The sequence below is a fragment of the Eptesicus fuscus genome, chromosome 6 (assembly GCF_027574615.1).
Source record: "Eptesicus fuscus isolate TK198812 chromosome 6, DD_ASM_mEF_20220401, whole genome shotgun sequence".
NCBI lineage: Eukaryota > Metazoa > Chordata > Mammalia > Chiroptera > Vespertilionidae > Eptesicus > Eptesicus fuscus.
In genome coordinates this window covers 29,494,746-29,510,294 of record NC_072478.1, presented here as the reverse complement: position 1 = coordinate 29,510,294, position 15,549 = coordinate 29,494,746, and the positions used below count along the sequence as shown (strand labels likewise).

Below are 15,549 nucleotides of genomic sequence, written 5' to 3'. Positions count from 1 at the left end.
CCCAAAACAGGGTATCCTCCACCCTGTGCCCTGGCCTACCCTCATACTGGGAAACACCCTGGGCCCCTCTGCCCAGGCGGCCTCCTCTTGCATGCCAGATGTTTTGTCAGCATGCAGGTGTATGGCCATCAAGAAGTGCATGCGGCTGACAGATGGGAGAGGAAGCCTGGTCTGAGACCAACTGGCACTGACTGGGGTCACTGCATAAGACCCCAGAGCACCATCTACTTTCATAAAGAGACTGCTCAAGGCTGCTGCCAGATTTGGGGGGCATTGTGGGTGGGGCTGGGGCAGTGGCAGGCTCTGTGTTGAGGGTCAGTCGCCCAACCACTGCCACATTGCTACAGCCACTGCCTTGGTAAGGCATGAGGCATGAAAGCTGCCCAAATCTGGCTGGCCTGTGTGAGAGTCCATCATTGGGGCCTGGACAGCCAGGAAGGTCCCGATGGGTGATGGAGGGGAAGAGCTTATGTGGGCAGTACGCAGAGAGGGTGTCCTTGCACTCCTTAGAGAGGCAGCTCTGCATAGGCCATGAAATGCACCCATCCAGCTGAGGACCTTTGGGGTTAGCACACTGCACCGGTCAGGGTCTTACCATGGATGCGGCTGGCGCAGCGGCAGGTGGTGGTGGTGTGGTGGACAGCCAGAAATCTAAGTCCTCGCTCTGAAACCACAGAAAGATGGGCCTGTGGCCAAAGCAGCAGGACGGGCCCCAAGAAACCCTGGGTGGAACCTGCAAGGCAGCCTCCACCGGGCACAGGGCCATATGGATAAAATGCATGCAAACACAAAAATATCTGGATGTTCCGCTCAGGGAGGCTGACAATAGTTCATCTTCCCCTGATCACAACAGGCTGTGACAAGTCTCAGTGCCACCAATGGCTGGGGTGCCTGCCCCGTCTCCCATATGGCTGCCCGCCGGCACCGGAGGGAGGGAGGGAAGAAGGACGATGAGATCGCGGCAGGCAGGCCTCACCTTCCGCTCCTTCTCCTTCCTTCTTTCCCGGTCTTTCTCTTTGTGCTTCTTCTCTTTCTTCTTGGGTTTCTTGCTTTTCTTTTCTATGACAGGTATATCCTCTTTCTCAGGGGACTTGGAAGTCTCGGCATTTCTATGTTTCTGGACGGGCAGTTTCTCGCTGTCAGCTAAGGGCCTGGGGGTGGGGTAGGGGCAGGTCTCAGGAAAAGCCGGGCTCGTCTTCCTGCACTTGATCCCTGCCACCAGGCATGCGTGTGGCCTGTGACGAGGTCTGGAGGAGGATGAACCCTTTGCCACCCCTTCTGTCCACACACGTTGTATAAAAATGTAAAGGGTGGAGGGGGGTGGCAAGGACAGAGAAACATCAGGAAAGCCTACGCCTGAGTCCAGCCCTGCAGGGTCGCTACCCAGGCCCAGCCCCACACTCACTTATCCAAGTCAATGTCGAGGGCTCTGTAGGGATCATTAGGATCTTTGTCATCCTCGTCACTGGGCAGAGCATTCTAAGGGAAGAAAGAGATTTGTTGTTGTTCATCCAGCCCATTGGACCCTGAGCTTGAGCCTATCAGGAGGTGCCCTCCACCACCTTTCTTGGAAACAAATGCCCAGGTCCACAGACATGAGAGTATCTGACCGGCCCAAAAGGTTGGAATGGGCCAGTACCTCCAGGCTACAGGAAACAGAGTGGAAGTGCAGGGTGGAGGGGGGAGAAGAGACGAACACACACACACACGTCCACTCATAGCTCAACACCCCCTGGCCTTTAGGCTTGGGCATAGAACAGCACTGGCTTCGGCCTTCCTGGGGCACAGAGATAGTGGCAATGAGGAAGCACACTTGAGTGTAGCGCTCTGACCAGCTGGGTCACATGGAGGCAGGAAGAAGCCTGTGTCGGGCTAAAAGGCTGACCTCGGGCATCTCCTCAGTGACGATGTCCACCTGCTGAGCCGGGGCAATGTCCTCGTCACTCTCTGTGTGCAGCGAGCTATGGCGTCGCGCCTTGCCCTTCTTCTCCTTCTTCTTTTTCTTCCGCTTGTCCTTCTCAAGCCGCTGCCGGTGCCGCCTCTCCTCCTCCAGCTTCACGTACTGCTCTGATGTGGGCAGCCCTGTAGGCATGAACGTGGGCCTCAACCCCATCCAACTCCGGCCCCAGAGCCATATGTGAGCAGCCCGGGCTCAGGAGAAGCACCCTGCACCCTGCCTGCACTAGAGGGTGATGGGACATGCAGGCAATGCCCCTCGAGCCACTAGACTCGGGTGGAAGCTTTCTGAATGACAGTTGGGAACTGGGCTCAGGGTCTCCTGCCACCCTTGCCACCAGGAGCTCCCTGTCCCTATGCCACCTGCATTCCCTAAACTAGGCAGACACTTGCCTGGCACCTTCAGGGGCACTGAGAGGTCGATCTGCACTACGGGTATATGCTCCACGCCCGGCGCATCCTGGTAACGCTGCAGAGGCAAACAGCAAAAACGTTATTGGGCAGGATGAACGGTGACACCTGAGGAGGGGTTCACTGCCCAGTGAGGGGGTGCTAGTGACGACATGGGGAAGCAAGGGGTCCTCCTGGGAGATTGTCTACAGCATGAACAAGTATAGATTGAGACACAAAACTTCCATTAACTTTCTCCCTCTGAATCCCTTTTTTCCAAGTTAGGCAGACAACACAGGTACCCTCTCACACCGCAGGTGGGGAAGGGTCTGTGGGTCCCCTAGGAGGTCAAGCAGAGATCCAGCAAGCCCAAGAAGGGAAGCACCTGAGCTCACTACACAGAGCCACATCTCGGGCACAGAGCCCAACGTGCCCTCCATTGGGAGTCCACTGGGTGAAGGGTATCAATCAAAGCAGCCGGTGCCACCCCGGACCAATGAATGTTCTTGCCAAGCAGACCATCCCATGTGCAGTCCCCACATGCTGAGAGGCGCCACCTTAGCAGCCTTTCTGCCTATTGGTCAGAGTAGCCTGAACCTGAGCACATGTATGGGACTGCCTGTTTCCTAGGTCCCAGGGTCTGGAAACCTCCTCAGTCCTGCCACGTGGATCTATGAAGAGAGCCCATCACTGGCCTGCAGATGGTGGCCCTTGGTTTCCCCAAGAATGGACAGGGTCCCCGAAGGGCCAGGTGTATGTCCCTGAAGGATGTTTCAGGCAGGCCTCACCTTTTGGGGGGATGGGGAACTTTTGATATAGAAGGGGTTGTTGGCCTGCTCCTGTTTCCGGGCCTCTCGACGCTGTGGGGACAAGATTCAAGGTCAGTGAACATGTGGAGCATAAGGGACAGAGTGAGTGGGCTGTAGAAACTGACAGTTTCTACAAAACTATGCCTGGTTCACAAAAGGCTGCAGGATGGACGTGTACAGCTTCACCCCTTTCTCTGGTCCCATGCTGGACATGGAGGAGGAAGCATAAGCCCTTGTTCCTTTCCAGCTGTGGGCCACCTCCATGCTGCAGTTCCGGGTAACTTAGGGGGCCAGGGTTCACCAGTACTTTCACTATGGGCCTTTGACCAACAAGAATACTGAGGTCAGCAGCAGGAAGTAGCAGTTGTGGGGATAGGCAGCAGGTGGCAATAACCCCAGGAGGGGGGAACTACCATCTCCAAGTGCAAGGACGAGATCTCAAGTGGGGAGACCCCCTCAACTCCAGGGCACAGCCGAGATGGGAGCCAGGTCACACTGCCCAAAGGCTTAGCCTGGGAGGCCCAGGACAATTCATAAGTGGGGGACTGGAGGGGTTCCTTGGGTGAGGGGTAGTGTCCATAATTTCAGAAAGAGCCAGGTATGGTGGGATAGGTAAACAGGGAAACACAGCATCTCTGTACTTTCTTGGGCTGTTGTTATACAGTCCTGTACCCAGGAGGCTATGGAGCTGATGGAAGTGTGCTGAGTGCACCTATAGGGCCCTGGGCGCCAGGTCAGGCCCCCATGGGTCTCTCCAGGGTCAAAGGAATTTCTCCTCACTGCAACAAAACTCAACTCTGGCGTCAAGGGTTGACTCAGCACTCTGTGGACGACAGTGGGACACAGCCTAGATCCGGCAGGACCATGCACGGTTGCCACGAGCTCGGGGTTCAGAGCCTGCTCTGAGCGGGCCAGCTGCCCCAGTTATGGCACTCACCCGGGCCAGCTCCTCCTCATCGGCCTTGGGTGGCTGCTGCTTGGCATGCCGTTGCTCCTCATCATGGAAGATAGCCTTGGGCATCTCATCTTCAGACTCACTATCTGAGAGCGGCTCGTTGATCCAGGCATCCAGGTCCAGGCTGCAAGGCACAGCGAGGTCACATAGCAGCTCCAGCCTGTGTGCCTGACCCTGGAGTACTTATGGCAGGGGTCACAAAGGATGAGGCAGAGTCCAAGGGACCCTGGAGCCTATGCTACACCTCACGGCCCTCCCCATATTCTGGGGCCCCTATTCTGGGGCTCACACCACCCCTGAGGTTTGTGGGAAAGAGTTGCCAGCAGACCCACTTCCTGGGAGTGGCACCAAGGATGGAGACAGCAGGGCCCCACAAGAACTGGTGAACTCTGGTATGGCCTATGTGATGGGGACCCAGCCTATGGGAGCCTCAGGTACAGGAGGTCCTTTTCTCCTACTTAGACTCAGGTCCAGGCAGTGCTGCACCCACCGCCCCTCTTGGAGCCACAAACCCTGCCCCCAACTCCATTTCCTCTTATGAGCCACATGGCTCACCCTTCGGGGACCGGAACCTTCTTCTGGGCCTTGGGAGCCACTGGGTTCAGCTCCCCGGCAAAGAGGGCGCTCACTTCTTCTGCCACCGGCACATCCTTGGCCTGAAGCTTCTGGATGTGCTTGACCAGTTGCAAGATGCAGGATGCCTGTGGGGGCCATGGAAGAGCTATGGATGAGTCAAGGAGCACAGGGCTCTGAAAGCCATCTGACAATCACAGGGCATCGCTTAGACCATACAGGAACCCAGCCCGTGGAGGGGACACTCAGCTGCTTGTCTGAGCCCTGCTGAGGACACCTGTAAGGCTCCACAAGAAGTCTTTGGCTGTGGAGCAAACAGTCCTGGCTCCCAGCTCCTTCAGCAGAGGTAAGTGGAACAAAACCAGGCCCACAAGCAAGATGTGTAGAAGGGGCCATGCCCAGACCGCCAGCAGCACTGTGGAGCTCTAACTTAGGGTTCAAGAGTGCAACCCACTGACCCTGAGTCTGCCAACCACACACCCTTAAAACAGATACTATTTGTCCACACATTCCCCACAACTCTCCACCTGTGCCCCCTCAGAGGTGCTGCCTACTAGCACGTACCCGCTCTTGGACCTCCAGGTCTGCACTCTGCACAAACTGGGGTAGCCGCTCCACCATGAGCTGTGTGAGCTCCTGGGCTGCCTCAGCATCTGAGTCCTGCTCCTTCTGCTGCAGGATGGATGCGTACAGCTTCACCACATTCTGCACATACACGGCCTGGATGTGGCCTGGCAAAGTGGTGACCTTGGGCTGCAGCATGGCCTCCAGGGTCTGGTGGGGCTCCTGTAGATGCCTGATGGCAGGGAGAGGTGAAAAGAGAAGGGGGGTCATGAGCTCTGCTAAAGGGGGGGCTACTCCCAACCCCACCCAGCATCAGGGGTTGAGGGAGGGGATTTAAGGGACAAAACCATGGCAACAATGTGACAATCACAGAGTAGCTAAAAAGAAAAGAGTTAAGAAAAAAAAAAGGGAAGGACACCATTCACCAGCAAGAATGTGGTGATGGACAACCTGAAACGGACAAGGACAGGAAGAAAACCTGAGGAAAAAACCCATGCACATGAGGATGGTCACAAAGCTTACAGGGACTTTTCCCTAAGGGGAAAGCAGCAGTGATGCTGCCAGTGCAGAGGTGGAGCGCTCTGTGATGGGGAAACCAGGTCTGCAGACTAGGCTTTGGTGTGGCAGATGCCAGGGAGAGGACGAGTCTGCCGAACACGTTCCCTCATCCTTTCTTCTCGTGAGCACAGGCCCCAGGAGCCCGTTGGCGCCCACTCACTCTGAGAACTCCCCACAGATCCAGGCAGCGGCGTAGAGCACCTCACAGATCCCATTGCGCTGGGTGCTACTGGCCACCAGATGAGTGCTGTCGAGCAGCACAGACATTTGTGACACGGCGAACTTTCGGATGGCCTTCACTCGGATGGCCACGTCCAGCATCTGTGCAGCAATGAGGTGGCCGTGGCGAGTGCCTTCCAACCGGGTCAGCTCCACCAGGATGCTGATGTACCTGCAGAAGGGAGCCAATGAGACATGCCCACCAGGAGGCTGGTCCCTGTGTCCCCTGGGCTATGGATGCATGGGGACGTACCATTCAAAGTTTGTGATGTGTTGGTAGTTGGACTGGCTACAGATGTCAATGATCTTGGTAAGCAGCTCGTCCCGGTAGGTTGTGCCCTCCGCCTTGTCCACGTGGGTCATCAGCTTCTTGACAATCTCCATCAGGTTCTTCTTAGACACCTGTGGGGGGGGGGGGGGGGCTTGTGAGAGAGGGGTTGGGCAAGGGAACACAGAGAATGATAGAACCGACCCCGGAGGGGCACACACCATTCCATACAGGAGGTCGAGGGCCCGCAGCCGGATGGACTCGTCCTTGTCATCCAGACACTGCAGAACGAGGTCTTTGTGGGCCTGCACAGACTTGGGGTGCGTTCTCAGGATCTTGGACATGGCCAACAGCCCCAGGTATTTCACTGAGGAGACAGTGAGACACGGTTAAACCTGAACACACTGTAAAAGGCTTCAGGGCTGACACAGAGAGAGGCCAAGTCTGTAGATGGCCTGCCACCTGGCCCTGACCACCTGGGTGCCCTGAGAACATGTTTCACTGCTGGCCTCCTTTCACTGCACCCTCCAGAACATCCTTCAGGCCATGTCCAGCCTGAAGCCTGTTCTGTAAATGAAGGTGAACTGGCACAAGGCCACCCGTTACTTAAATGTTGAGTAAAGTCGGCTTTTAAGCTACAAGAACAGAGACTATATAACTGCAAAACTGAAGACTTATTGGCTGTCCCTGCTCTAAACAGATCTGACCTCAAAAAGAGCAGTCAACATGCCGGGGCCTTAGAAGCCCTGGCCACCGCAGTCAGGCACTAGGCGGTGTCACTGGCTGGAATCTCTCAACAGAACACATTTACAACAGAAGAGTGCACACAAGACCAGCAGGGTTGCTCCATGTCTGTCAGAAAGACATCAAGGAGCTGTGAGCTGTCGTATCTAATTAATGACAAGAAAGTCTCATGCACCCAGCAGGAAAGCACACAGCTCTACAAAGGGGAGCGACTTACAGTTTTGGTCCGAGTCTTCTATTAATATCCTTAACTTCTGAACACAGAGCTGCAAACGAGGAGATGACACCGGTTACATCTCCTGAAGCAATGATGGATGCAGTGAACTCCAGCCTGCCCCACACCCCTATGAACCGGGGGCCTCTGCACACCACGGCCTCCCTCTGCATACTACGGAGCACCCAGTTGAGCTCAGGACTGTTTGTAAGCACCACTGAGGACAGAGAGACAGTAGATACCCAATGTAGATGCATCTTACAGATGGGCAGTGAGAGCACCCACAGAAACATGCAAGGACACCCTGGCACTTTCCATGGGTGCTCACATGTGTGAGGACACAAGACAGCATAGCAATGCCTTCTGGGGCAAGGATGAGATCCAGGGACCTACTTACATGTTACTTATGTAATAAAAATAAACTTGAACCCCCAAAACAATGGAGTGACCATTGCAACGGTCCCCAGGCCACTCAGGGAGCCCATGGGACTCTGTGCTCCAGGGTGAACACAGCATTTACAGGGGTCACAAAGAAGATAGAGATCCAGGATGGGGGAGACCTGAGAACAGGGGACAAGACATAGGCACAGGTTCAGGTTTCTGCAAGGAGAGCCAGGAGCTGCTAAAGAACTCAGAGCTGTACCAGGGCAGTCGAACAGGTATGGCCACTGGCTTGCTCCCTCCTAGGCATAGTGCAGGGTGCAGGGCACCAGGCATGAATGATGGGGACATACGAGGGTGGGCCAGCATCTGTCAGATCACAGGAGCAGGAGGCTTCCAGGGCAGGGACACTGAAGGGAGAAGAGGCCCAGACGATGGCAGAGCCTCAGGACCCTGTGGCATGTGTCTGGCTCGGGACATACCTGGATGCTGGCACTGTGATTAGGCATGCCGGAGGACAGGGAGATGAGAACTGAAACAGACAACCTTCAGTTAAGAGCCTGGCAGGCTGACATCCACTCAACATGTCCAGTGTGTATTTGCGGGGAGGGACCCAATTACACACTGGACATGTTGAGTGGGAAATACCATCACATTGAGAACTGCTTGGCACAGCTGGTGTTTGTGCAGGAGAGGATTAACACAGCAGCCTGACCACTCTCCCTGGGAAAGCAGGCTTGCAAGTCTGTCAAGGCTGGTCCTCAGAAACAGAGTCCAGGAACTGAACTAATGGTGGGGTGGGGGGCAGGAGAGGAGCACTCCCTGTCCCTAAACTTCACAAACCCATGGTTTATGTGGAGCACCTGCACTTATCCTGGAGTCTGGACCTTGCACATTCTGGGCAGAGGCGCCTGTGTGACTAGCCCCAGTGAGAACCCTGGGTGCTGGTCTCTGTGGTCAAGAGAAAATCAAAGCCCTAAGAGAACAGGCATCTCTGTCCAGGGTAGTTCCACAGAGCTCAGACCACACTGTCATGCCTGGTGCTCAGCACAATCACATGAGACCCTTGGCCTCTGCAATGTGCCAGCCCCTGGAAAACCTGACCAAGGCCACTGTCCTCCCAGTAACCCCAATTGCTCCACCTATCTCCAGGGCCATCTCTGATCCTGCCATGCCCCAGCCCACCCCATCGACTTTCCAAATGTAGGAGACTACTCTCTGGGATCTGTGGTCACCATCTCCAGGCAATGGCCTGCCCTGCATGCCACCCCTTTCTCTCCGGAACTGTCATCAACCCTTAGGGATACTCATGGTCCAGGCCACACAGCTACAGGCACGAAGCACAGACTCTGGGCCAGCTTCCTGTGATTCATTGAATTGAAGGTTGCCCATGGGTCCAGGATGGGTCCTGAGCCTCCATCTCTCACTGCCCATCTGTAAGATGACCAGCTATAGCGACACATGGTTCAGACGTCGAACCAGGAGATAGCCAGCCGGCCCAAGAGTAACAACTTGAGTCCCAACAGATACAACGGGGAGAGAGACTGTAAGTCCTCAATGGTGTGAACACCCATCAGCAGCGTTCTGCATGGCCCTGGGCCAAGTCCTGACCCTAACAAACGGCTTCTCAGAAGACCTTCTCAGGAGCAGCCATGATTGCATTGCACAAAGTCTGTGTTGTGGATTCCTACACCTAAGTACCTACAGAGTGCGACTGTAATGGATGGGACAAAAATAGCAGGATTGGACACTGGAGGCCAGTGAGGGCAGTGGACTCTGGCTGTGACACTTCCCATGGGGCTGGGAGTGGTTCAGAGATGGACTAAACATACAGCACTGAAAGCAGGTGGTAATCGGGTAGAGAAGGTTGGGAATCTGCAACTCTAGGTGACCTTGTATACACTGGCGGGGGCTGGGGACGGCCATCAGGGACCAGCCTGTCCCAGGCCTCATCACCAGGATGGGCACACTCTTGTCCCACCTGAGACCCCATGAGGTGGTAGTGGGGTAGGGCCTCCCACTAAGGACAGCCATCTGTTTCAGAACCAGGTAACTGTGGTTCTTACCTGCGATGACAGTGTTCACACATTCGTAGAGAAGGGACATGGCAGATGTGCTGGAGAAGGAACAAAGAGACGTGAGAACAGTGATGAGCTATTCTGTGAGACACAAGTAGACCCCAGTGCACTGCATCTAAAAATCATGTCAGCAATGGGTCGGTGACAACTGAAGTCGGAAAGTCAAATCGGATATGGCTTCACCCTTTGGCCTAATCCCCCCGCCTCTCCCTGCTCCAAGGTGGGGCTAGGGTGAGAGTTCTGGCTCTTGTCCATGCTCCTGGCATCTGGTATCTCTGCCTGGTCAGTGAGGCCCAGAGACTGCTCTCTCACCTCAGTCATCAGAATGCTCTGAAGGACAAGAGCATCCCATCCACTCACCACAGGCAACCTGCAACGCTCCCTCCACAGGAGCCTATTCCCTTAACCTTCCAACTGTGCAACATCCATGAGGGAAAGTCAAATTCCCCACTTGCTCTGGCAGCACAAAGACAATTCTACCAGTCAGAACACCACTGCCGGTTCTACTGATGGAGGAGCCTGAGGGGCAGGCAGACATGGCCACACACAGGCGGGCAGATCATAGAAGTCCGTGGCCCTAACATGCGCCCCACCCCCACCCCGTAGGGAAATGTGAGCACAGCCCAGACCTACAACTAAGGTGGAGACCAAGTGCATATACTCAGCTGATATTCTCACAAGTGATGCTCTCCAGCCTAATCACCCAAACCCCAGAGTATGGAGGCCGCATGTTCCAGGAGCAGGGACATTCAGAGCCAGTCCACATCCCCAGTCACATGACTAATGGCTCCTTGCTAATCTCTGAAAACCACAGCTATGATGTAAACTCCATGATTGGTTATTTATATAAAACCCCAAAAGTCCCACGCCTAGACACCTGTTGTACCTAATTATCTTGGAACACCTGATTGGTTTATGCAAGAGTAGCCCAAAGCCCAGGGGATGTATTGAGGCCTGGACCTCATGGGGAGGAGCATGTGGCTATGATGAGCATGGGGAAAAGGCATCCAGCCCCAGCAGAGGGAGCCACAAGCTATGGATTGCTGATAGCCCAAACAGGGTGCTCAGGGCCAATCAGAAACAGAATCTGACACTGTCCTGCACTAGAGATTGGGAGTTGCAGGAGATCTACCTAATACATAGACACAAACCCAAAAAGGCAGCCAAATGGGGAGACAAAAACAACCCCCAAATGAAAGAGCATGGAGACCCTGACTACTACTGACTGGACCCCTGTAAGGTCAGAGGGCTCCTCATCAATAAGGGGGCAGGGATCTTCAGTAGGCTGACCATTCAGTGTGCAGGGACCCTGCTTATTTATGCCTGGCATTGAGCCCATCCATCACCTCTGGGAACAGCTCAAACCCAAACCCCTTGGAGCCCTCACCACTATCACTTTTCAGAGAAAATGACCTCATGGCTCCAGTTCCTCCTGCTGCCCACATCCACCTCACTGGGGGACCCTGGCAGCAGATCTACTGAACCACCTGCCATTTGGCCCCCCAGGATTCAACTGCAGGCATCTTAAGTGGCATGGCAGCTCTTAGAACACGATCTGACAACAGACAAACTAAAAACAACACGGTCATTTAAGGCCTTCACCATGATTGCCGAAGCCCACTAAGACCAAGAGGCTGAGTGAGTACCTTTCTTCGTTTTCCTTTGTTTGTGTTGTTTTAAAAGCCCAGCCTGGTCCCAGGAGGGCCAGCAGGTACCGAGGCATAGTTTTTCATCTGCAGCAAAGTCACAATATGTGTGTTTGCTTTTCCATCCAACTTTCCTTGCGTTTACTCCTCACACATGTCGACAGTCTCCCAGGGAGTGCAGGCTTGCCCACAGCAGGTGTGCCAAGGACAGGTGTGTGTGTGTGTGTGTGTGTGTGTGTGTGTGTGTGTGTGGTACCAGAGACAGGCCCCCGAGGCTTACCTGTGGATCAGGTTGGTGAGAGGCTCAATCAGCTTCTTGCCCAACCTTGGCTCCAAGGGGGTCAGAGCACCAAACTAGGGGATGAGAGGCCCAGGTCACAGGCAGCAAGAGTAGGATAGGCACATTTGGGATTCCATACGACCATGCTGACCAACGCTAACCCCCACCCCCTCCCAGCACTGAGAGCTCCCAGGATACCCCCTGGTCTTTCCACACATGAGAAGAAGGAAAGTTGGGGATACTTACGAGTTTGATGATTTTAATGAGGACCCAATTGTTTGTCGAGGAGGTCATTAGCTTGAAGAATAGTGGGGCCAGGGAAAGGTAGTTTTTGGGGTTGCGTCTGGCCAGCTCACAGATGACATTGACTGCCGCCGACTGGACCCCTGTGAGATCAGAGGGGTTGAGCATATGTGAGGAGCAGATGGCCCCTTCCCAAGATCCAGCTCCCCCTCCCAACATGTGGGAATATAATGAAGGCCATCTGTACTAGTCAGCTCCGCAATCGAGGAAGGGCCAAAAAGAAACTGCCCTGAAATGTGACCCGGCTGTAAACAGCTGGCATTTTTATCTCACACAGCTCGTGCACGAGCACGTCTACCCTGCATGCCCTGTTTGCTTTGTTTTCTGTACTCTATACAACCCTGTGCTGCAAGTTTGTGTTGTGGAGACTTCACCAGTTGGCTACCCACAGTGCATACACAAGTTCTAATAAACTCATGTCTTTCTCAGCCAGTCCTCCAGGTTATTTCTTCACAAACAATACGTTGAGGCCTTCTTGGATCTTGGCACTTTACATAACAGAGGTCCTCATCACTAAGGGATGGGGTCCTCAGCAGGCTGGCCATGCTGTGTGCAGGGTTCCTGCTTATGCCTGGCACTGCACCCATCACCTATGGGCAATGCTCAAAAGCCCAGTCCCTTGGGGCTCTGACCACCATTGCTCCCCAGAGGAGAGGACCAAAGGCTGTGAGGTGGGTCCCCGTAGGATCAAAGTAATCCCTGGAACAAGATGCCCACCACACAAAGTGACTGGACTTCCCCTCAACCTGACGGCAACCACTCTCGCCCCTAGCCCACCATGTCTGCTGCCTTGGCTGCTATTTCTCCAGCCAGAACTTTCTACACCTATAATTCTCTGTGATGCACAGCAGATTCCCCGAGAAGCATTGGAACCCACAGTGGATTTAGAGAAGCTAGTTTGCACCTGCTCAGCCCAGACACGGAAGGAGTGAGAAAGTAATGGGAGGAATGAGGGCTGGAATAAGCCCCCCGGTGTAGGATGGGAGTCGAGGCATTGTAATAAACATGTGACTATTAATATGCAGACAGACAGACAGGCCCCTGCCCAGGGTGTTGGTGTCTGCTGAGGGTCTAGGAGATTGACTCCCCAGCAGCACGGGCACACTGAGTGTCCCAACCTCGGTTTCTAAGTCCCACACCAATAAATGGGACTAGGGCTGCTTGGAGACATGGCGGATTCCAGGGCTGAACCTGCCTCTTGTGCCAGAAAGTAAAGAGGTGCAGGGGAGGATGGGTTTGCAGAACAGGGGTCCTGGGACCTAGTGTCCTCAACTCCTTCCTCACAACATCCTCCACCAGGTTCTAGATACTGGAAAAACGCCACAACCCAGTACAATCCTCATCTTATCTCAAATCAACAAACCAGGGTCAGGGTCCTCCAGCTTCTCTTTCAGGCGGGGGAAGGCAGGGCGCAGAGACTCAGGGTACTTCAGGAACACCTTGTACATGATCAGCACAGCCTTCTTCCGGATGTATGGCTTGGTGTGTGACATCTGTGGGAGCAGAGGGCCATCAGGCTTCTCTCAACACTATATCCTGTGCACCTGCCCTGTACACCTGCACTGCTCACCTTCCACACCTCCTACCCATGACTTACCTCCCACACCCACTACTCATGTCTCACCTTCCCACGCCTGCATGTTCACCTCTCACATTGCCCTGCTCACGTCCTATGCCTGCCCGTGCCTCACCTCCATTTCCCAAAGGAAAACCCTCTCTCTAGCTTCCAACCTCCCAACCCCACCAAGCCCAGGTATCACACAACAGTGTGCTGGGTGGGATGAAAACCTGTCTCCCTGTATCCATGACCCTAGGCTTGACCTCCAGAGGCCGAGACCCTCCTCCATGGACTCGCTGAGGAGCTGGTGGGGAGATGGGGGCAGAGAAGGTGAAAAGAAGTTCACACTGGAAAAAGAGCCTGCCCATCAATGTGGGCCTCAGGTTATCCAGGCTGCCAAGACCTGTCCCTAGACCAGGATGCTGAGGAACGTTTCCAGATTCCCCTCACCTGGGCCTCAATCTGCTCTGTGCCTCCACATTCCATAGCCCTGGAGCTCTGTCCTCCTGGGACTATATTCCTGCCATGAAGGCCTCTTGGCCCAGGTGGGCACACTCATCACCTGTCAAGGCCCCAGGGAGCCACCTCCTAAGAAAGCTATCCCAGACCCCCATGACCTGGCACCAACGTGCACCATAAGCAACTCACTAACACCCCTCTGTGGGATCATATTACTGTCACCTGGTCTGAGTCATCACACTTTCTAAAAGCACCAAATAGTCAATATTTTTGGCTTGTTGGGCCAAAGATTTCTGCCCAACTACTTGGTTCTGCCTTTGAGCTCTGAACCCACTATAGACACCGAGTAAATGAATGGCAGGGTCACGTACAGATACAAGGATTTACAACAGATGGCTGTGGTGTGCTGGCCCCTGATCTAGAAGCTGACTGCACTGACAGTCCTTGAGGTCATGAGCTGAGGCCTGCCCACCAGCAAGCACAGCAAACAGGCTGACTGTGTAAGGCCAGAATTACCTTTTGATCATGTGGCATTAACATGATCAAAAGAAGTGTGCGCGTGCGCACACACACACACACACACACACACACACACACACACACGGAGTTGGAGAACTAGTGCACAGTTAGTGTCTCTGAGGGCCATGATTTCTAGGAGGCCATCCATATTTAGAATGAACTTCCCGACACCCCAGAGATCAGAACTGGTTGGGATTATGCCTTTCAGATCAAATAAACGGTGAGAAGTCAAACTGTAAACAGACAGAAACAAATGGCCTTAGGGGTGGAGAAAGAAGAAGATAACCCTGACCACACTGCTTGTTGAGACAACCGATACCATCACCTATACCTCAATAAGAGAGTAACTGTCAGGTCACACATCTCAAGGGTGAAAGACCCTCAGCTAGACCACACCTGCCAATGACACACCCTCTCCCCAAGCAGAACTATTTCAAAGGAGCTGAAGTAAGAATTTGAGAATGATGGTGGCCACCAGATGATGAAGACGAAGACAGTGACTCGATTTCCCTCTCTCATCCCAGGGATCCAGACCTATTTCCATATGCCTGAGTGTTCTCAGTGTGACAATTTAGCCCCAGTTTTCCAGGCATCCATGCATTTCAAATTGCACACTCACAAACTCACCAGTGTCATGATGTCGTTGGCCAAGTCTCTGGCAAGATCTGAGGTAACAAAACAGGACAGTCCAGTCAGTGCAACCCCAGTGTCGTACTGGCTCGGGCTGCTCAGGTCCTGGAAAGAAAGGAAGAAGGGTTAGGGGCATGCGCCAATCGTGCATCACCCAGGTCCCCGCCGTGCCCCCGCCATCCCAAGGAGTAACACAGAGCAGCCAGTAGTTATAAGAGGAGGGTTGCACCTCACTCCTGGCACAGCCCCATGTCCCAGGGATGTGACTAGGGCTGAGCTCCCTGCCCTTGAACCCAGGGCCGAGGAGATGGTGTGGCCAGCCAGTCCCACCCACCCACTGGGAGCCCCTCTACGTCCACTGGGGTGTCTCCCCTTCAATAGCCAGGGATCATTCCTCTGGGCCCCTCCCCAAAGCAGAAAGTTAGACCTATGCCTCATCCTCAAG

The 15,549-nt window shown here is 54.3% G+C and overlaps 1 protein-coding gene across 1 annotated transcript in view; it reads right to left on the bottom strand.

Annotated features, from left to right (window-relative positions):
• AP3D1 (adaptor related protein complex 3 subunit delta 1) overlaps window positions 1-15,549 on the bottom strand; it is a 41,208-nt gene that overhangs the window by 10,001 nt on the left and 15,658 nt on the right. Inside the window, exons 5-23 of the mRNA XM_008150668.3 lie at window positions 15,102-15,209; window positions 13,302-13,431; window positions 11,882-12,021; window positions 11,636-11,709; window positions 9,698-9,747; window positions 8,114-8,163; window positions 7,254-7,302; window positions 6,514-6,659; window positions 6,278-6,426; window positions 5,966-6,196; window positions 5,248-5,479; window positions 4,666-4,811; window positions 4,093-4,234; window positions 3,135-3,206; window positions 2,350-2,425; window positions 1,886-2,082; window positions 1,406-1,479; window positions 977-1,151; window positions 596-664 (exon numbers count right to left, since the gene is read on the bottom strand). Coding sequence (XP_008148890.2) covers window positions 596-664; window positions 977-1,151; window positions 1,406-1,479; window positions 1,886-2,082; window positions 2,350-2,425; window positions 3,135-3,206; window positions 4,093-4,234; window positions 4,666-4,811; window positions 5,248-5,479; window positions 5,966-6,196; window positions 6,278-6,426; window positions 6,514-6,659; window positions 7,254-7,302; window positions 8,114-8,163; window positions 9,698-9,747; window positions 11,636-11,709; window positions 11,882-12,021; window positions 13,302-13,431; window positions 15,102-15,209 — 2,310 coding nt within the window. The remainder of the gene's footprint in view (window positions 1-595; window positions 665-976; window positions 1,152-1,405; window positions 1,480-1,885; window positions 2,083-2,349; window positions 2,426-3,134; window positions 3,207-4,092; window positions 4,235-4,665; window positions 4,812-5,247; window positions 5,480-5,965; window positions 6,197-6,277; window positions 6,427-6,513; window positions 6,660-7,253; window positions 7,303-8,113; window positions 8,164-9,697; window positions 9,748-11,635; window positions 11,710-11,881; window positions 12,022-13,301; window positions 13,432-15,101; window positions 15,210-15,549) is intronic.